We start from the raw sequence: 21,589 nt of genomic DNA on the forward strand, positions 1-21,589 counted from the left end.
TTAAGGTAATACGCAGAGAGGTTCTACACAGGTAGCGGGAGAACATGAAAACTCCGTGCAAGCCAAGAATCGGGCCCGGAACCTCTCGACCGAGAGGCAGACGTACTCATCAATAGTGTATGGCGCCGCTCCATTAAACTGATTGAATTCGTAACGCTGATTATCATGCTTAGTGCTAATTGCTAAACTGACACATGACGGTGGTCCAATATTAATGTTTAATGCTCAGCACATCTCCACCAAGCCGCAATGAACAACAAAACACGCGGCTGTTAGTCTGATGAATTGCAACGCCGCTGGAGTCTCAAGAGACAATTGATTCCCAAGTGAGCAGAAATGAGCCGTTAAAAAGGCCGGGGCGAAGGCGGCCAAAACTTTTGCAAAACGAGTCTTCAATGATTATCATGTAAAACGACGATGCGGGACAAAAGGCGTTTTATGTGCGGAATCATGAAAAAGAAAAAAGCAACTCCCGAGAGGAGGAGGCCTCGCCGCCGATTGCCGAGATCCACTCCCAGCGCCTGCTCAGTCGGTCACTAAAATCAAGAGGGATTAGAGCAATGATCCGGATACCATCACGCAGTTCAATCAAGCCGCCCGCCCAGCCATCGCCCCGCCTCGGGTTTTAGTCTCCGGATCGATCGGTTCGCCTCATTCCCGCAGCGGGAATTCCTTGGCGGCGCATCGCCACGGCTCACTATCCAAATGCCTTTTCCCATACCGCCCGTCTATCATCTTCAAAGAAAAGGCGGCGAGGACGTTTCTCGAGGATGACAGTAGAGGAGAGAAGGTCTGGAGGTGTTTGCGCCCCGTCCGACGGGGCTTGACAAATGCCTAACACCATTCAGTCGTTGCGCATTTGTGTTTGTCTTCATCGCCTCTTGCCCCTATGTTGCATCATTAATGGCCCAGGAGTGAATCCTGATGCTCCGCGCAAGCGTATTCATGAGGGACTGCTCCAAAATTACCGGGAGCAGCTCGGATGGTAATCGGAATTCTAGCGGCGGAACGGAAAGTAAGAACCCAGGCGCCTTGGAGCTTATAGAAAAAGTCGCTCCGTTTTTGTTATCTTAGAAAGACTGTAACGTAAAAGTGTTAAATACGATGTGCTGGTTCTTTTTTCAACCAAATAAAGCGGAGCCTCTAAGGTAGAACTCCCCTTATGTCATGCAATTAAAAATGTAACAAAAGAATTCCGGTCTGGTTCAAGTAGAGGCCGACCGATTAATTGGCAAGATTATAACATCGAGTCGGAGGTTTGCGCTGCAAAAAGTGCCAGACCAAATACAGGAAAAAAGATTTTGAAAAATTAGGCAAACTTTGTTGTTGTAAGCAAAAAAAACGATCTGCAAATGGGGTAAGATTTTTTTTTTTGCGTTCAAAAGACTTCTTCAAATAAGCAAGTTGCAAATTACATGGAAGCAAATATTTCTCAATATTAGGTCAACAAATCCACTTGTTGCTGTCCATCACGGGGGGGCGGCCATTTTGTTCCTGTCACCTATATTCATTTGTTCGATTGGTGCTGTATTGCCTAGCTGGCTGCTGGAAAAGTACATCTGGGGGTAAAAAAGCTTGCTGGCTCCAAATCTTTATTAAGATTATTTTAAATCTTTATTAAGATTATTTTATTAAGTTTTATGCTAGATTCGAACGAGACTGAAAATGATCTTTCTCCTTTTGTCCCCATTTAACTTTTGCATGTCGTTGCCCAGCAGGCCTGAGTAACATCAGCTTCAGCTCAAGTGTAAACAGCAGACGGTTGGATTTACAGGAACTCCAGAACTGAGAGTGACGCTCCAAACTCCTGCAGGGAGACCTGAAATACAGCCAAAATCGTTTTTTTTTTCCCTTCAAAATTGCACCTTACCCTGCAAAACCTAATTTTTTTAAGAAAGTAAAAAGGCTTATAATGAAAAATGATATTTTTGTGTCTAGAAAGGAAACAATACCATTTGTAGCAAAAGAAATCTCAAGAAAAAAAATGCTTATTTCAAGATATTGAATCTCACATTTTCTTTTTTTGCTGTCATTTATAAAATCATTAGAAATATTCAGGGGGTTACAATTGAACATTGGTGTAATTTTAAAGTAATTAGAAAATATTGCTTATATTTTACACGGCATTAGGAAGATTGCCTAAAATGTAGGACATAAGGTGTGGAACTCCAGTCCTGGAAGGCCGGTATCCTGCATGTTTTCCGGTTTTACGGTGATTCAAATGATTAGATTATTAGCAAGCTCTGCAGAAGCTTGAAAATGATCATTTAAATCAGGTGTGTTTGAGATAAAACATGCAGGATACCGGCCCCCCAGGACCTCAAGCGAGGAAAAACTTGCTCAAGCTACAACTTGAAGGATTTATTGAGAAGATTTTTATTTTTACGGATTGCGCTTTGTAAACACATGACCATTTAAAATGAAAAATGTTCAAAGTTTGACTGGATATCGAGAAGTATTTTGTTAAATTTAGTTTTCAACCTGTTTTTGAACTCAAATCGTTCTTAGAAACATTAACATCATGAATTGGGTTTTCCTGGTAAGAAAATCCTTCTTACCTCACTGGCAGATTTTTGGCTCAAAACAAGAAAATTTGCCTCATTTTAAGAATCTTTGTCTCGTTTTTGCTTAGACGCTTTTTGGACCGCAGCATTCACCGAAAATAAATGGAATATTGACATTATTCCCAAGCCATGCTTTTCTTCTTTCGTCGGTTCTAATTTCTTGCGCCTTTTGAGCTCACGCAAGAGAAGAGGTGAACTCGTCTGAACTATTTCTTCATGCAAAGCAGCAAGATTAGCCCGCGCGGCAGGTGGAGGTGCATTTACTTCCCGCTAATCTGCGCTGACAGAGAGAACGCACCTCCTGGTGAAAAGTGCACCTGCATCCAGCGGGGAAGTCAAAAGACGTACGTAAATATATTGAAGCCTTTGAAGGGCTGCGAATGAAGTCACATTTTGGCTGCGGAATCCGAAGCGTATCCAATAGTGGATCCAGTCTTTTTTCCCCGCTTAAGGGCTGGCGTGTTTGCTCGAGTAAACATGCAGCCAGCCGCTCTCCAGATTGTGCCCGGGATGTGGCTGGAGGAAGGCCAGCGCGCCGCCGTTCTCGCCGGTCGCCGCTGAGCCCTGGAACCTTCCGGCGGGGGCTTATTATCAGCGCCGCTCAAAAGATGAATCCCAGCTGTCTGCAGCATTGTCTTCAACTGTACCGGTGCTTCTCAATTATAATTTTGCAAAGCCCCCTGCCAGGAAAGAAAAAAGCCTTCATGCTCACCCCGCCGACTATGAATATGATTATTATCTATAAATATAAGTCAATCTAAAACCGTTATTTTCAACATAATATGCACATTATCATTAGTTTTGACATTTTTCAGAAGAAGAGCCACAAATGAGAAAAATCATGTAAACAGGATCTATCTTTTAGAGTTGCTAAAACAAAAGAAAAATAATAAAAAATATACATATATAATGTTATTTTTTTAGCTATTTTTTATTTCGTTTATTTAGTTTTAGGAAGGCCTTGCCTGAAAGAAAAAATACAAATATCTAAATATAAAAATATGATATATATATATTATATTACATTACATTGCTATATTACATTACAATACTACGACTACTGCAGTTTGTGCTCGAGGAAATCGAGTCATATAAGGTGTTGGTGGAACCAACAAGTTGATGCCGAGGCCTTTTCTCCTTGTAAGTGATTTTGTTTTCCAGAGAATGTATCACTTTTGACCTTTGGGCTGGATTTTACACTCTCCGTGGCAGTTCTTAACAGAGCCTCACGCAGAGGGACACGGATGATGCAAGAAGACTCGGGAAAGTAGTCCAAGCGAGTGAAGAATGAGCATCCTGGAGGGCATGAAAGTGTGTATTGTGCAATGCTTCAAAGGAGGGAAGCAGTAAAGATGAGCTACAAATAGGCAATGAAGGCCCAACACACACTGCGTGACGAGGCCAAAACTGACTGAGCTGTTGCGCAATGTGCGGTATTCAACAACTGGTTCTCATGAATGGTAGCCTAGTTTTGCTGTGATTTAATGCTGAACAAATGCACAAATTGTCTCAGATGTAAAAGCCTATTCAAGTTGCACTTTACACATATATACTGATAAATGAATATATATATAAAACATACAATTCTTAAATTAACATAAAGATGAGCAAAAAAAAAAAAAACTAGCGCGAAGGGAGGACGGCGAGGAACTGAGAGCAACACTGACCCCGCAATGACCCGACTTGGACTGAACAGAAACAGGAAACTAAATACACTCAAAAGTGATGACGCAACACGGAACGCCTGGGCAAGACACAATAGGAACAGGGAATTGATTAGCCAAGACAAGGGAAGCAGGTTAACAGGAGGACGCAATCAAAACTAACGAGACACGAGGAGAATAGAAACATCAACTTCAACGCACGCACACAACCCCACAACAAAAGAGAAATAGGAAAACACCAAAAACCCAGAACGAAAAAGTACAGAAAACCCTGAACACAACCCACAAACAACAAATACCTACACAACACAAACGAAAATGCCCAGACTTGGCACTTTTGTCAGATTGTGTGTACCCCACTCAGCATTTCACCCCTCAGGTTAAGGCAATTAACAGCAGCGTGCCCGGGTACAGTGGTTAAATGACCAGACTTCTAATTGTGCAAGACGGTAGACATCGAGGGGAAATACACTGAGGATGTGCGGCATGCTCCGGACCTACGGCACAAAAGGGGGTGTTGATGGTGGGAGGCGAGCGGTCCGCCGCAGAGCGTGTCTGCAAAGTCATCTGAGGTCAGCTCTTCTATGGGATCTGATACATCAGCATAGCGCAGGGCCGCCACGGCATAGTACACAAATAAAAGCCTTGCATAGTAAATGAGTTGTTACAGGATTGTTGCTGTACAGGAACAAGTCCCCCAGGGGTGGAGCGTGAAGTTCCCTGAGTCATTTATTTTGCTGCAGATGAAAATGAGGATATGGCGATCGTTTTAGTCCAGCTGCCTGCCAACATTTGCAAAATGGCACTAAACACAACTGAGACTCCCGAGGAAAGCCACTGGCTGCATTTATATGAAGGGTTGGGAGGGAAAAAGTTGACCAAGTTGGGGAAGTTGACTTTAACCTTCTTCAATCAAGCAATGCAGATTTGTAACATTGAAATAAAAATCCTTGAACATGCGATGCGTCTTACACGCAGTAACAAAAATGCCAGCATTTGACTCCAAAATGATTATAGAATAGATTATAGTCATAGAGTTCGAACAGCGTCCGCTGATTGCACACGCGGGAGTGGATCTATTTTTGAGGTCACGGCGGGGCCGTGACTGCAGCTGCACTCAAGCGTTGTAATCAAGCGGCGAGTCGGATGGCCCGGTGGCGTATAAATCAATGGCAGGATCTGCCACTAAGTAAGCACGTGTAACGTGCAGGCGTAGGACAAATAAGCAATAAGCGCGCGAGGCGGGTATCGCGCGCCGGCATCAGCATGTATATGTCCACGGGCTGAAACACTACCTGCTGCTCTCTGCTAATTCCCGCCATTAACAGTGACATTTAAAGAGATAGCTCCCCAGTGAACGGCCGCCTGTGTAAAGTACCTTTTCATTAAGCGCTTATGTGTGGGCCTGGAGGGGTGAGCAGGGGAAGCGGCTCCTCGTGCGCGCCGTTGTGACAGACTGAGAAAGGGTCGGGAAGAGACAGCCGCTAAGAGCTGAGCGTGCAGATAAAGAGGCCGGGATGAGGAGGGGAAGCGGTGATTTATCCCCGTTCGCAGGTTGGAAGCCTCGCGTGTAAATCACCGGGATCCCTCGGCAATTGCTCTTACGCTGACTTACTACAGGGTCACGCGACTCAAGCGGCGCTGCTTCGCCGTGGCCGTTTGTAAATTACGGCTTCCTCCCCCTCGCTTGCTCCTGATCTCTTTAACCGGGTTAAGGCGCGGGGGCGTCGTTTTTTGGATATCCTGGCGCGTTTGAATGAAATCTTTGGGACGCACCTCTTAATCAGTGGCCGTAATTACCCAAACATAAGCCGCACCTGTGTATAGGATGCACCCTTAATTTGGGGTCGAATTATGGTGTTTTCTATGTCACTGTGGATAGGAAATGTGAAACACATTTAACGCGCGACAAAGGCGGGTCATTTCACGCGTCAAGCATGAACCAAGCTTAAGAGAGGGTAAAAAAAAAAACTGTGCACTATGTCATCTTTAAAGCTGCCATTTTATCTATTAAAGGCTCAAACCGCAAACGGGGACAAAGCTCACTTTGCTCACAGTGATCATATTCTCGCTGACCTTCGCAGAGCAACCTATCTTTTTCCTTTAAATTGGGTGTACTTGTTATTAAGCGCAGAGTATCTTGACTTTGCTGAAATTCCATTGCCCCATCTTTAAAGGTCCGCGCTATGTTTTAACAACATAGCCGCAGTTTGAAGAGGCTTTTCTGCCGCGGCGTTTCGCTGTCCTTGCCGTTGTACTTTGGGGTGCTGTCCGACTGCGCGGTGCGCTGACTCGCTTTTATGATTGTGCCCCTGTCTCGGAAGCACGGCCTTCACTGTGATGATTTGAGAGTTGCAATCAGTGGCGCTTTTTGCTATCATACGGGGCAACATATTCTGCCCGCGCTATGTTTTGAAATAGCTAGGAGGATAGACAGCTCCTACCATAAAGACCCTTGTTGGTGATTCTTCCCCTTTAGTCACTTTGAAGGTGTAAAACTGAAACAACAAAGACAATAAAAATATTTACATGCTGCTGCAAATCAGATACAACAAACTGGACTGGCACATGAAAATGCTAACGCGCTATTGCTAGGTCGGTGTGTTTCTAGCACGTTTTTGGGAGGGCTCAAGCAAGCATACATTATATACCCCCTAAATTTAACATTGTTTTTTGTTTTGTATTTTGTGTATACATTTTTTTAAAGCACAACTCTTCATGACCACTCATTGTTGCAAAATTACATTTGTTGTCATGTTGTCAGGTGGGTGTTATGTTCTGTTGGTATGTGTTGTGGGTTAGTATCAGGGTTTTCTGTTTTGTCCAGTTTGGGGCTTTTTCTGTTTTTTTAATTGTGGTTTTTAGTTGTGGGGTTTTGTTCAGTTGTTTATGTTCATGTGTTTGTTCCCCTGGTGTCAGTGTTTTGTCAGTTTGATTACGTCCACCTATCGGTGAAAACTTGGGCTTTCCTTGTGTTGGCCAATCCCTGTTCCAATTGTTTATTGTCCAGGTGCTCCTTGTTGTCTTGTTAGTTTTTAGTGTATTTAGTTTCCTGTTTCTCTTAAGTTCTTGACAGGTTATTGTTCATGTCCAAGTGTCAACTAAATGTCTGCTAGTTCGCCGTTATTCCCTTGAGTGTTTTTTTCTTTTTTTTATTACTTTATATGGTGTTTTCTTGCTTTTTTCCATCTACAAGTTATTTTTGAGTGCACCTTGCCTCCGGCCTCCCTGCATATTACTCTACATCTTCCATCACTTTCGATGCCACGACGTAAAATTGGAAGCCCGGAGGTCATCACTCCTTAACATTTGACCCCTAAATCGCCTCTGCTTGAAACCCGCTTGATTAAATACTATAAGACGTCTGTGATAAATTACAGCAGCCAAAAAGGTTTTCTTTGTTTTGTTTAAAAAAAAAAAAGGCATTTGGATCTAACTTGAAGAGTTGCTTGATTTAGCAGCTCTGGCACATTAACATTCCCACTGAGGAGGTTGCTCGAGTGTCTGGGGAGACAAAAAGGAGCTTGCTCGGAAAGTTTGTCTTTTCATCTTTATTTTTGGCACAATGGCCAAACGCGCTAATTATCCATCTATCTATCTGTGCCATCACAAGAGGAGGTGGCAGAGAAAAAAAATTGTTATTTACATGGTTTACACTCTGAAAGCAGTTTTATGTATTCTGAGATATTTTTAAGATTCTCATAGAGTGTTATCCTTGTGAAGGCTTTGTATGTTTTCCTGGATTTTTGCTGAGTTTATTGTTCATATGTCTTGATGTAAATGATGTTTCACATTAAAGAGTACATAAGATGAACAGTCAATATTTTGGAGCTTTTAACCACGTTCTAAAGTTGGTTTCTTCAAACTCGTATAATAAGAAATCCTTGCGCTATACGTGAGTTGCATGCACATATTACACTGTGCAAAGTATTGAAATATCATGTTACCCCTTTATGATGATTCAAGGTGTAACTAGTCAGTTTGTACTGTCCTATGACAACAATTTAACTATGCAACCGATTTCTTGCAAAAGTGCCTTTTGTTCTAACACATTGACACTTTGACTACAACCCTCAAGCAGGCTAAAACGGGTACTTGCTTGTACAGTTAAGGCGCGTGAAGTACCGTGGATTCAAAATTCCTAGAACCCAACACACATGGTTCGAATGTCCAAACGCCACACAGCAGGAGCGCCTGACGTCTTAGGGGCTACACCACCGTCGACGAGAGTGTTTGGAGGCGTCCGGGTTTGACAGTCGTCTGACGCGTAAGGGGAATGAAGGCGATTGCGGAATTTAATGAACGTCGGCTTCTGGGCTCCAGGAGGCCCTCCTAATTACCGTCGGAGACGTACGGCAATTTCCGGCAAAGTCATTCCTGGTGGGAACGGCGCAGAGGGCGGGCACCCTTGACTGCAGGCACGGGCTGCCTCTTTTACTTCAGCTGACTGAGCCATCACTTTACTGTATGTGCAATCTCATTAAACCTTGACTGACACTAAAACTGAGCCACGGGAGCTGGAAGTACCGATTTCATTTGGAGTCAGGTAAATTGCACTGCGGTGACAGGTGACGCGCGTCTGGATTTCTGCACCCTCTTGGTGCTTTAACCCGTGCGGCATTTTGTCCAATCCTCTGGCCTTTACACCAAAGACGTTTCACATCAAAGGGAAGAAGACACATGAAAGCCAAAATTTCATCCAGATGGCGACAGCATGTCAAAGTTCAACATAGCCCCACCACTTATCACACAAGCAGGAAAATACTGCCGAAAAGTGGGAGAAAATGACCCAAAAGGGGTCCAAATACCGCACAAGGGTTAGAAGTCATGTTAGAAGAATTAGGTTGGGAAGTTTTCAAACCAAACATGGAAAAAATTATCAAAAGTATTTTCTGAAACGATCATCCATGGTTGCTTGCAAAAAAGATAACACGTCAAAATTTCAATTTATTGACTGACTTATTCATTTTATTTTACAATTAAAAATGCATCCGCCATAATACAAATGGAGCCTTTATATTTTTTGTACTTCAAATTTTTTTTAACAAGACAAAAAAAGACCTGGAAAAAAAACAGAACTCATCTTCAAAACCTTCAGAATTTGAGGGCCAGGAAACGTTGTGGTCATCAGGTGCCGGTTGTAGCCATCATCGCATCTTTGGGCTGTCACAAAAAAAAAAAAAAGGCACGTAAAGGAGTACATGCGATTTCAACAATGTTTTTGAAACTTTCCAAAACATCTAATGTAATGTTTAATTGCTGAGATAGAATGGTACATTTTCTTTTCAAATTAAGAGTAAATTTATTTGAACATGAAGCCACAAATTAAACGATCTTGGTGAACGTTCAATAATGACAAATCGTTTATGTAAGACCAGATAGGCATGGACGTTAAGATTTGTTAGCGTGTACTTTAGTTTCTCACCTTGGAGTCAAAAGACGACGGCGTGTTCCTCTTGGTTACAAACCAACTAGGGGACATGTCCTCCAGGATTTCGTTTCCTACTTCCTGCCCTTTCCTCTCTCTTTTCTTCTTTTGGCGAAAGTACAAGAAAGCGCAGTACGCCACGGAGGCGGACACAGCCACGACGAGGGCGGCCACGATCGTGGCCACCACCAACATTAACACGGGCGGCGCCTTGTGGGCGTAGGCGGCGGACGAGGACATGGGATTCTCCAGGACCAGCTCGCAGTGTTTGGCGGCCAACTTGTTCTTCGCCATGCACCGATAGCGTCCGAAATCCGATTCGGAGACGTTGTTCAGACGCAAGGTGCCTTCTACGGGGTCCGACGTGGCGTCGGCGGGTAAGACCCGGTTTCCGCCCATCTTGGTCCAGGTGTAGCTCAGAGGACGGGTACCTCGCGAGGATGTGCAGTTGAGCGTCGCGGCGTTGCCTCCATTTTCCCTTTCCACGTCACACTTGGGCTCGCTGGGCGCCACCATGACCGTCAGCGTCAAACGCTTCTTGTCCAACTCCGGCAACCTGTACACATCGCATTTGTACCTTCTGGAGTCCGAGGTACGGACGTTCCTGATGGTGATGGAAGCATCTCTGCTTTGGAATTCGTTTTCAGGCGATATGAATCGGACCCTCCCCTCCATGGGTTCGTAGAGGTTTTGATACAACTTGCCGTCGGTAAACCAGATAACGCTGACGTCGTCACTTTCTTCGTTGGCCGACACGATGCTCCACCTGATATCCAAGTAATTTGCGTGCACCACGGTGTACGAGAACTTGCAGTCCAGCGTGACGCTTGACCCCTCTTCGGCAAGGTAGACAGTTTTCCTTTTGTCGATCAGTAGAGCGGCAGAGCCGCGGCGCCACGCTAAAAGCAGGACAAATGGCCAAAGGACGTGGCGATGCATCGCTGTGTGAAAACTGCCAAAAAAAACAAAAATCACGCACACAAATGCGCTGACATCAACAATTAGTCTTTTGCTTTCCAAGTCTCAGCATTCTTTAACAGTGTAGGGCAGGGGTTTCAAACTCGTTTTAGCCTGCGGGCCGCATAAAACTAATTTCATAGTCAAGTGGGCCCAACCGATAAAAGGATGGTGTAAATTTATATAGCTTTAAAATAACAACTCAAGATTTGTTGTTTTTTAATAACTGTCCAAAATACTACAAGCACAACATCATTAGTCATAAAACATTAACATTATTGTCAACGCCGCAGTCAATGCCAGGGACGTTTTTTCACACCAAGTATTAATTCGATTGTTAAGTACTTTAATGACATTAATTTCCAAATACTTTAGGTATTTTACTATTCGATCTATTAAAAAAAGGTGAAAATACCTCCCTGGCATTGAATGAGTTCATCCTTTGCCAAAAATAATTGAGAATCACCATCTTAAAGAATGACACATCTTTCATATCTTCCTTTTAAGTCGGCGTGATAGGAATCCAGGAAGAAGAAAGCATTCCAGCCTGTGGGATCGTTTTGATCTCATATCAAGAAATAATACGTTTGTTTTCCTTGTCGGCAAGGAAAACCTTTCTATTTTTTTGGCTAGTTTCACTTTCTTTGCCTTTGGGGGGGGTGCGTGTTGCCTAAATCATATTGTGGACCATAAAGACATCAAAGACCCTGGCGTGGGTTTGATCTTTACTTCAGATGCTAAACCTGGATTATACCTAACACTTTTTCAAAATGTATTTGTTTTTATATATGTTTATATTGATATATTTATGTGTTTGTTTTTTGTAACATTCTTTCACGCATTGAATTAGGCAATTCTGAAACTTGAGCAATCCTACGTTTTGACACATAGTTTGCATTGAAAATATCTAGATACAGTAAGTAGTTGGTATATTTAAAAACTTAAGATTTTTAGTTTATTTCTATCTTTATTTTGTTTCTCCGTTGCTTTTAGCCACTCCAGCCATATCAATAACTTAAGTTTGTCAAAGCTAAAACAATGCAGAAAAAATGAATCATTTACAGCCAAAACACAGAAGATACGTTATTTATGATATAGAATTAATTTATAATTATTCTCTCAATAAATTAAATCTCCTTAGTACATAGTAAAATCATTTTAAGAACAAACAATTAATAATCATTCTCTCAGTAAATTAAATCTCAATTGGTAATGCCGGGTCATGAGATATTTATTATTATAACATACATATTTTCTTTTATTAATAACAAAACATGGGGGTAGGACCAAATAAGTTGTGAACGTCTTCCTACTCCTTTAAACATGCAACTGTATTTAAGGTCATTAACATATTTTGATTCTTTCTTTAGGTTGTGTTTATTTTGATTACATTTGTCTTTGATGTTTAAATATTCAATCAATGAATCATTTGAACATACAAAAATCATTTTAGGAAGCCCACGTAACAACATCAGATGAGCCGTGACACTTTCACTTTGAAGCATGTTCAAAATGTGTACCGATGGAATATTTCACATTTTCAACGTAGATTAAAATAATACAAAACCACAAGCACTGCAAGCATAAATAATATAGCTTAAAATGTGGATGAAACGTAATCTTGTAAGATCTATCAGGTTGATCTATCATTGAGCAACAAAGAGTCACAGAAGGTAAACAGTGCTGACAAAGAATCAATGTGTCCCTCCGCTTCAGGTGGCCTCAACATGGCGCCACAAACCCACTCAATGTTTTGTACCGATAAAGTCAGGAATGCTTACCTCTGCTCCGCTTTTCCAAAGAACGAAGGTACATGAACTCCAAGTTGAATATCAGTTTTGCGATCTTCACTGGGGCTCAATTTCCATTGGAAGCAGCAGTGATGATGTACAATAAAGTCACCAAAGACAATGAAATGATCATATATGAAGAATGTACGTAGCGTTCCTGACAAAAGTCATGTGCCTCGGGTACAAGCTGTACGAGTCCTCTTCGTTTCTGATCATTTATTACACGAGAAACGACCGGTTTCGATCCTGACGGCTCTTTGCCAAAACTAAAATACCTTCAACTACGGCTTGACTGTTTCCAACGTGCTTTAGATGCAATGCGGGATCAAAGAGTTTATGATTCAAAGGCTGAAGACCGGATCCACTGCTGAGTCGGGCGCTCCATCGCGTAGATCAGAGGTGTCAAACTCATTTTTGTCGCGGGCCATTTTGTAGCGAGAACTTCCTTCATTGGGCCGATATGTTGAGGAAACCAAGTCGATTTTAAATGGTCTCATAGTATCATTACTGTACACAACAAATTGATAACTTAGTTGTTTTGAAATCAGAAGTAAAGCAGCCTAGTTTGTTCTCTTACTGTTTACATTACTGTAACGGAACAAACCAAAAAATCTCAACGTTTATTTTTCATTATACACGACAAGCTAAACTTTAGCAAGGCTCATGGAAACTTACATGATTTGCTTTCGCGGGCCACATAAAATGACGCGGCGGGCCGGATTTGGCCCCCGGGCCTTGAGTTTGACACCTGTGGCGTAGATCGAGCTCTACAAGGATTTTCCAAGTCCAAGAAGATCAGGGTGCTCCAGGACTAGCCACGAATGAAAGACCAAACCAAAGAATGTTGATGAGCCCTTTGTGATTCTTGATTACTTCCAAAAATGCTATGAATCATTGGTGCGTCCATTAGATGCTGTCCTCCGAGCTTGTGACAGTAAAATATGATTTGAACCCTTTAGGGAGAGACTTTCTTCAATAAAATGTTTTTGAGAATGGTTAGTGACAAAGGGCTGATACTTTGCAACTTAAAGCAGGGGTCCTCAACCTTTTTATCATCATGGACCGGTCCACGCTGGAAATTTTTATTGTGGACATGGAGGGTGTGGGGGCGGTGGGGGAGGGGCAGTCGTTTCTACTAACTATTATAAAATGATCACGACTTAATTAGGAGCAGTTTGTACTTCCAGTGTTCTGTGGAAAATGTATTCATCGTGAGGCAAATAAATTTTGGATATTTTTTCAACATGTTTTGGAATTCTTCAATTTGTTTTGCACTCCAAATGTCCAGACATTCATGACTGATTTCTACGTCACAAAACAAAAACCAAAATCAATGCATCCCCCTGTCTCTCTCTCACACACTACTGTGATCAGAATAATCATCAGCAAGACGTGCCCCCCCCACCATATAAATAAAGTGGATTGGATTGGATAATGTACACGTGTGCATGGTAGATTGTGCATTAAAATAAGCAGAAGAAACTTATACATGTTTTATCTCTATTACACATTTCAAAGAGCAAGTGGTTTTATTTTATATGACTGTTATTTAGTTTTATTTTATTTGATTGTTACAGGGGTTAAGGTACTTTATTTTGACTTCAGGTTATATTATTCCCGGATGAAAAATCCTGTTGAAATTCAAACAACTTGGCGGTCAGCCGAAACTGATTGTCTTGGACTTCAGAGGTTCAACTGTATCATGTCCAAGCTGTCCTCTGTGACTCAAAGCTCTTGTCGCCAAGGTGATAACACATTTACATTGTAACCATGGACACCGAAACGATCACTTTTGTGCACGGCATTTAGTGACTCGCGGATCAGATCATGTCAGATCGGCTCAAGCGTGCCTTTCACAAATAAAGCAAAAAACAGTCACGATAATAGCAACGCCTACGCGCCAGCGGGTAGCCTCAGTCGTAAAATGCCGGAGATCGATCAATATATATCATGCAATAGCGCCCATCTTACAGGGTGATAACGTGCATGCTATTGGGTGCCGTACGGCCTTCAATTTGGTCAATGGGTGCCTTGCACAAGCGCAACTCTGCTCCGGCGTTGCTAGCAGCGTGCTGCTGAGTGGCTGGTGTGAGCTGAATGATAAGCATGTCCCTCGGCCTGATGATATGATATTCCCAGCTGGGTCATCAAATCGATGCTCGTCCTAGAGCGGCTCCCGCTTTTATTGAGCCGCGGACCTCCACTGCTTTGGACACATACGTTTGACGTCATTGAAGCTGTGTGCCTTTGTGTAAATATATATATATATATATATATATATATATATATATATATATATATATATATATATATATATATATATGTGAATAAATACATACAAAGATTCAAAGTGCAGCATTTTTGTGGCGATGTTGCAGATAGGATGGAAATCCATCAATGCAGCCTGCACTCCTTCCACTGACTTCAGCCCACTGTGACATCATGCAGCAAATGAGGATCATGTGACCTACTTCCCCTTGCGGCGATGCTGCAGCGTGAGGTTCAATATTTTCAGATACTATCAGACGCCTCTCCATCCGTATAAGGGATGCATACAATCTTCCATGGTTTGAAATTTAAGTGTCTGTGTATTTTTGCCATTTATGGATTTCAAATATTGAACCTTCATGATTATTATTCCCATTTTAAAGCATTTGCTTTCCTTTTATGCTGGCTGGGACAACCCGAAATCAAATCAGTGAAACCTCAAGGACAGAGCTACATGGCCAACAGTTGTGCTAGCCTGCTCATCGTCCGTCTGCCCCCACCCTCCTCCCCCCAAGGTCACATGATCGAGTGTGAGCAAGATGTCATAAACCAGCAGGGATTAGAATGTGTCAAAATTCATCATGTATTTACAGTATGAATGGAACCAACCATGACCTTTAGAGTCTAATATTTTGAGTGTTGTTTCTTGAATGTGTACTGTTTGTGATTGTTACATGGCTAACATTATTTAGCTGTCTCACCTTTCTGCATCCCCTTATTATCACATAACAAACTCGCTAGTCCTCCTGTGCCTGTAAACATGAACGTGATCTCCATGTTAATTGCTTTTTGCCCTTGTTCCTTTGATATGAAGTGGAAAAGAAATCCGGGTTTAGGGTGAGGCTCAAAATGAGGTGCTTCACCTGCCGTTTTTATTGTACAGTACAGTAAAATAAAATACTCATTTATTCGTTACTGAGCATGCTATAGTGCTATAAACAACATTTTGTAATTGGTGTAGATATGTTTTACATTGGTAGAACCTGGGACTTTTTTTTCAACATACTACTTTCGTCCTATCAACAAATAGTTTTGCAGATGTCCACAGAACAGACTTGCATCAGCAGCTCACACAATGTCAATTTGGATAAGTAGAGTCCATTTGTTTGAGAGTGCTGTCCTGTGCTATTTTAGAAAGGAAGCACCTCTTGGCCTCTTCCTGATATCATCCATCAAAGGTAAAGAAAAGGTGGAATAAAGGTTAGGGAATCTGACACAACGGAAGAGGACCTTGATTTTTATTCCAGCTGTCTTTGGCTGTGAGGCAGGGATACCCCAGACTGGTTTCCTGCAACTCCGTTTAACAATATGTCAGTATTATGGCAATACATTACCCACATGTTTCAGAAAGACTTGGTCTCGGGAATGAAGATTAATAATTAGGGTTTTGAGATGAAAAAAAAAAAAAAATGAAACGTGCACATTGGAAATAGCTGTATAATCTCCTGATTAATGAGCTAAATCAATATCGACCTTAATCAAAAGTAGACCTTAATCAAATTAGGTCATCAAATTAATCTGAAAAAAAAATATATATAGAACCAGATTAGATCAGACAGTCTTTTATTACATCCCAGAAAATTCAAGTATCACAGCACTAAACGGTCGGTGGCACAAAAAAAATCACAACTAATTAAAATAAAGAATAAAAATAGACCAAATATGTTTAGTATTCAACACCTAGTTTAAAAATAAAAATGAACGTGACGACAGGGGATCAAAGACTAGGTTTAGTCTTTATGACTTAAAGTGTCCAAACTCCCAAATTATTTGCACCAAGATTGTTACAGCTCACTTATATAAGCAATCAATAAACCCCGTATTTGCTTTTAAACGTGCAAAGGAATAGGTTGTTAAAACTGAGTTGTTGCGTTTTAGCACGGCAAAGAAAAAATACTGATAAAAGAGCGACCTCGTGTGGGTGTGTTGCGCTATGACGACACGATGCAGCCTTGAACAACGGTCGATATATACATTTATTATTTTAAATAATATTTTCAATAATATTAAAACAAAAAGATTACTACACCTTCTTCAGAAAAACTATGATGTTACGAGTTTGACGAGGAACGCAATTTCACTCGGAACTATTCTCGCGTTGTGAGTTCAACCCGGAAGCAAACCAGTAATGCTAACCAGCTGTGCAGCAGAGCAAGCCCTACCGGTTTTCCTCGTCAGGATACTTCAAGTTAACTAAGTTGACTGGACTGCCGAAGATTTGCATGACAGCGTCCGCGTTGTTGTCGTGCGACCGAGTTGAGTGCACTCCACGCGGCTGATGCAGCAAAAATGAGAGGAAGGTGAGTCCGAAATATCCGGCCGCCTGGTTAACGTCGACGAGTTGAGTTAAGGCTAGCTAGCGTGCTAATAGCTTTGGCTACGCTAAAGGATCAAAGGACTCTTCGCTCGCCACTCGCGATCATTAATTGGTGGCTTTCGAGTATTCAATTCTTAGGCGTTTGCCCGAGTCAGTAATCGCTCATTGCTTCTGCGCCAAAATTAACAAAACATTGCGGTTTGCCGTAACGGTTTTTTTTTCCTTTACTGTCAGCCACCCCGCTACTGTGCCGTCATCGAATATTAAAAGTCGAAATTAGTGGGGTGTGCCTCTTTTGTTTGTTAATAAAAACGCTCAATATGTACGTTGAATCTCCCGGACATAAGTTTGTATAATCCTGCCCTAAATCTCTCTATGATTGCCTTTGACAGATGTCAAAATGTATGTATTAGTCACCACAAGGCAAAAAGAGTCGTATTCAATTATAGTACGGCACGTATAAAATAAATTGACATTTCTCGCGCTGATATGTAAAATTGAAGTAATGACAAGAAGTGTTTATTGTATTTAGTTGGATAGGTTAAAGTATATGGAGTAAGATTGCAAATCGTATGAGTGTGACTCTAAATTGTGTGAGTTTGAATTGTTATATGAGTACGACTCTAAATTGTGATGGGATTACGAATTGAAAACTTTCGAGTGCAAGATACTTTGAGTTCAACTTTGGTCTTCACGACGATGACCTCGCGACGCATTGCTTCACGTCTTTGTGTGAATCTCTCCTATGGATTCATGGATCTGATTCTTTGGATTTGAGTTGAATATGCAAATAAAATGAGATGAGTCACGGCAAGGTACCGGGCAAAAAAAACCTGCAAACACCCTATCCTTTCAGGTTGTTGTTGTGAGCCAGCGCTGCGTTGCCATGGAGAAGCCTCGGAGGTTGTGGGGTTCAGTGGAGCGTTGTGCCCTTACCTTGGTCTCCTGGTCATGGGGGGCCTGCCGTGTGTCCCTGCTGGCTCTGATCCTGACTTTCCACCTGTACGGAGGTTTCGTCCTCCTGGCTCTCATCCTCGTATCCATAGCGGGCATCCTCTACAAATTTCAAGACGCGCTCCTCTACTTCCCTGACCAGCCGTCGTCGTCGCGCCTCTACGTTCCCGTGCCGACGGGAATCCCGCACGAAAACGTCTACGTTCGCACCAAGGACGGCGTGAAGCTAAACCTGATTCTGCTGCGTTACACGGGCGGGGACGCGCCCACGGGAGTGGCGGCCGCCAATCAGAGCGGCCCGGCGTCATCGGCCCCGCCCACCATTCTCTACTTCCACGGCAACGCCGGCAACATCGGCCACAGGGTGCCCAACGCGCTGCTGATGCTGGTCAACCTGAAAGCCAACGTGGTGCTGGTGGACTACCGCGGCTACGGCAAGAGCGAGGGCGAGCCCGGCGAGGAGGGCCTCCACCTGGACGCCGAGGCCACGCTGGACTACGTGATGACCCGGCCCGACTTGGACAAGACCAAAGTGATACTGTTCGGCCGCTCGCTCGGGGGCGCCGTGGTCATCCGCTTGGCGGCGGCCAACCCGCACCGCGTGGCGGCCATTATGGTGGAAAACACCTTCCTCAGCATCCCGCACATGGCGGCCACGCTCTTCTCCTTCTTGCCCATGCGCCTGCTGCCCCTGTGGTGCTACAGGAATCAGTTCCTGTCCTACCGGCAGGTGGCGCTGTGCCGCATGCCCTCCCTGTTCGTCTCGGGCCTGTCGGACCAGCTCATACCGCCGGTCATGATGAAGCAGCTGTACGAAATGTCGCCGTCGCGGACTAAGCGCCTGGCCATTTTCCCCGAAGGCACGCACAACGACACTTGGCAGTGTCAGGGCTACTTTGCCGCCTTGGAGCAGTTTGTTAGCGAGCTGCTCAAGAGCCACGCCCACGAGGAGAGCGTGCAGACATCTTCCAGTGTCACCATCATCTGAGGGGCTTCTTTTGTTTTTTCTTTGCTTGTTTTACTCATTTCGCTCACAACCTGTAAATACGTTGGCTTCAGGGACTTTTCCTTCTGTCGGCCATGAATGCATGTACAGTATTTGGGACTCTTAAATTTCCCACCTGGATTGAGCCAAGGCGTGCATTTCTGCTCATGAGTTTATATACCCTCTGAAAGCATTTCCCAATTGGGGGGAGGGCAGGGGCGTGAAGGCTTTTCGGGGGTACATTTGATTTTATTGGGGTTTCTACAGGGAGCGTTAAATCTTTATATCATGCCGTGATAGGAACAGTACAGCTTTTTCATAAGAGCATATGTATTGGAATATGAAGCAACATCTTGCTAAACTGTGTTCTAGTGACTCTTTTTCAAAACGCTGTACGCATGCCTTCTTTTATTAAGTTAAAACCGATGCGGGTTGCTCGTTGGCTCATAAAATATTTCGCAAAATCGAGAAAGGCTTGAGAAACGCTGCCTTCGGGTGTGTAAACTTGCGAGCGCGTCTGTCGATTTGTCATTTGAAAATACCGAATTCTCCTGCTCCATCCCCAAGCAAAACTGTCATACAAATGAATGTACTGGTTAATTATGTTCCTTCTGCCATTGTTTTGTTTTTTTTCTGCCTGGCACTATATCTTGCTGGCATAGATGTTTGAACGAAAATATTAGGCGTGAACAAGGAAGGTTGCCAATTTAGGACAGCACGATTGCCAAGGCTTCATTTTTTTTTTTTTTTTTTGAGTCTGCAGCAGTCCTGGCTGACCTGTTATATGAACGATCGGATATAAAGCAATCCCAAACAGAACGCTCCACGTGACAAGGTGATAGCTTGTACAATTAATCAAATATTTTCATCAAAGTAATTGCTGCCTCCGTGGCGGTAACTAAGATGCACTTCTTCTGATTTAAGCGACGCAAAAGAAGGCAATTCCGATCGGCTGAGCCCTTCAGGGCTCAAGCTCACTTTTGCTAATCGATAACTTTGTGGTTTGAGGCGCAATTATTTCAGGTTGATCGTCAGTACCCGAAGCAAGGCTTTTATTTGATATAACAAAGTTTATTTATTAAATCCACATTGCTTTCACCGAGGTTATTTGTTTTGATGGTATGGCATGACTTTTTCATGTTTGCCAGTGTTCATGTATGCAGTGAATGTTGCCCTTAAGTTATCTTTTCCTGGAAACCCAACACTGACTTTTGCTCATTCATGTAAATACAACGTCATTCTTTCATGAGCATCCTTATTATGAATGATGTTCTTAGTTTGACGCCAGTGAAAATAACACGGAGGAGTACTGGGTCCAACGTGGAGGAAATGGTAACAAACACTTTTCAGGGTTTTTTCTTTTAATTAAATAAACAAAATATGTTGTTCTGAAAACATTCTGTTTTCTGTCTTGGTGAGATTGTAATTCTCTGAAGAAATGCAAGTATATTTTTCCTTTTGGATTAATGCACTTTTTTTCGAGTAAAACACATTTTGTTTTTTGCTTTGTATTTAAAATAAGGGTATTTATTCTAAAGAATAAAGCTTCTAAAAATATGATGTTGGATCCAATTCTTACACACATTCTTGTCAATCATCAAGTGGCTTTTTGTAATTAAAACGTCACATTAGTTTTGATCTTTTTCTATCTGTGTGACCCCAATACTCCTCCGTAAAATAGCAGCTTTCCTTTTTGGAATGTATTGAAAAGCTTTTGAAAGCTTCATCCTCAAAAGATTTATATATATTTTTTTTTAAAATATCAAGTGGATGAGCAATAGGAGGCCAACGTATGTTGAAGAGCGCATCCAAAGAACGCTTCTTTGAGCATACGTTTGGATGCATGCATATTGTTGGAAGTCAAGGATCTATCTTTTGTGGCTTCTAATCTTAGCTGGCCTCGTTTTGTACTCGTTGCTTTTGCCGTTCCTGTCGCCCTCCCGCAATGTGGCAAAATGGCTGCACTCCTTTGAAGCTAATTACCCTTTGCCCATGTCTTCCAAGGGAGACTTTAATCGTTCAAACGCCGCTGGCTTCCTTGGCTTTGAAAGTGCAGAAGAACGAAGCCATTTGATTTGCTCTTCGCACCTTGTAAAGCCCAACGCCTGGCAAAGAAAAGAACCGCGGGCTTCTTTGGCATGGTACGCTATAGTGTCTTTTAAAGGCAGATCCTACTGAGGGGTGAACGCTGGCAAACGCCGCTGAAGGTAGTGGCAGCAGCAACGACACGGGCAACATTTGGTAACCTCTAGTGAACTTTTTTGACCTTTTAGCAACCTCTGGCAACCTTGAACATGTTCAAAATTGTCTTGCAATAAGAGAAACGCCTGGCGACCCCTAAAAACCTCACTTAACCTTGTAGAGACATCTGGTGACCTTGAACATGTTAATTTCCTTTCAACAGGAAAAATGTCTGGCAATCTGGCAATGGCAATCTCTAGAGCCCTTTTTTGACATTCTAGTAACCGCTGGTGACCTTTAACATGTTCAGAATTCCCTTGCAACAAGAGCGCCTGGCGACCTCTAGACACCTCTTTTGACCTTCAAGTGACTGCTGGTCACCAACATGTTTAAAATGTATTAGCGACAAGAGCAACGTCTGATAACCTCGAGAGACCTTGTAGTGACCTCCGGTGACCTTTAACATGTTCAAAATGTCCTT

At 42.7% G+C, this 21,589-nt stretch overlaps 2 protein-coding genes across 3 annotated transcripts; one reads left to right on the forward strand and one right to left on the reverse strand.

Moving 5' to 3' along the window:
• Positions 1 to 9,162: 9,162 nt before the first annotated feature.
• On the reverse strand, positions 9,163 to 12,735 carry LOC148423730 (coxsackievirus and adenovirus receptor homolog). 2 transcript variants are annotated; one of them, XM_088415976.1, is made up of 3 exons: positions 12,395 to 12,735; positions 9,654 to 10,608; positions 9,163 to 9,391 (listed from the first exon to the last, which is right to left on the reverse strand). In XM_088415976.1, the coding sequence occupies exons 2-3, from the start codon at positions 10,593 to 10,595 to the stop codon at positions 9,356 to 9,358; spliced, it is 978 nt and encodes a 325-aa protein (XP_088272102.1). In that variant the 5' UTR covers positions 10,596 to 10,608; positions 12,395 to 12,735; the 3' UTR covers positions 9,163 to 9,355. The 2 variants fall into 2 exon arrangements, with proteins under 2 accessions (XP_088272102.1, XP_088272101.1); XM_088415975.1 differs by lacking the exon at positions 12,395 to 12,735 and adding an exon at positions 11,080 to 11,245.
• Positions 12,736 to 16,810: 4,075 nt separating this feature from the next.
• Positions 16,811 to 20,485, forward strand: abhd13 (abhydrolase domain containing 13). Its single transcript, XM_088415688.1, has 2 exons — positions 16,811 to 16,971; positions 17,845 to 20,485. Exon 2 carries the CDS (start codon positions 17,875 to 17,877, stop codon positions 18,928 to 18,930), a length of 1,056 nt encoding a protein of 351 aa, XP_088271814.1. The 5' UTR covers positions 16,811 to 16,971; positions 17,845 to 17,874; the 3' UTR covers positions 18,931 to 20,485.
• The last annotated feature ends 1,104 nt before the right edge of the window (positions 20,486 to 21,589 follow it).

The sequence above is a fragment of the Hippichthys cyanospilos genome, chromosome 5, assembly GCF_059441005.1.
Source record: "Hippichthys cyanospilos isolate Australia breed blue-spotted pipefish chromosome 5, RoL_Hcya_1.0, whole genome shotgun sequence".
In the NCBI taxonomy this organism is placed as follows: Eukaryota; Metazoa; Chordata; class Actinopteri; order Syngnathiformes; family Syngnathidae; genus Hippichthys; species Hippichthys cyanospilos.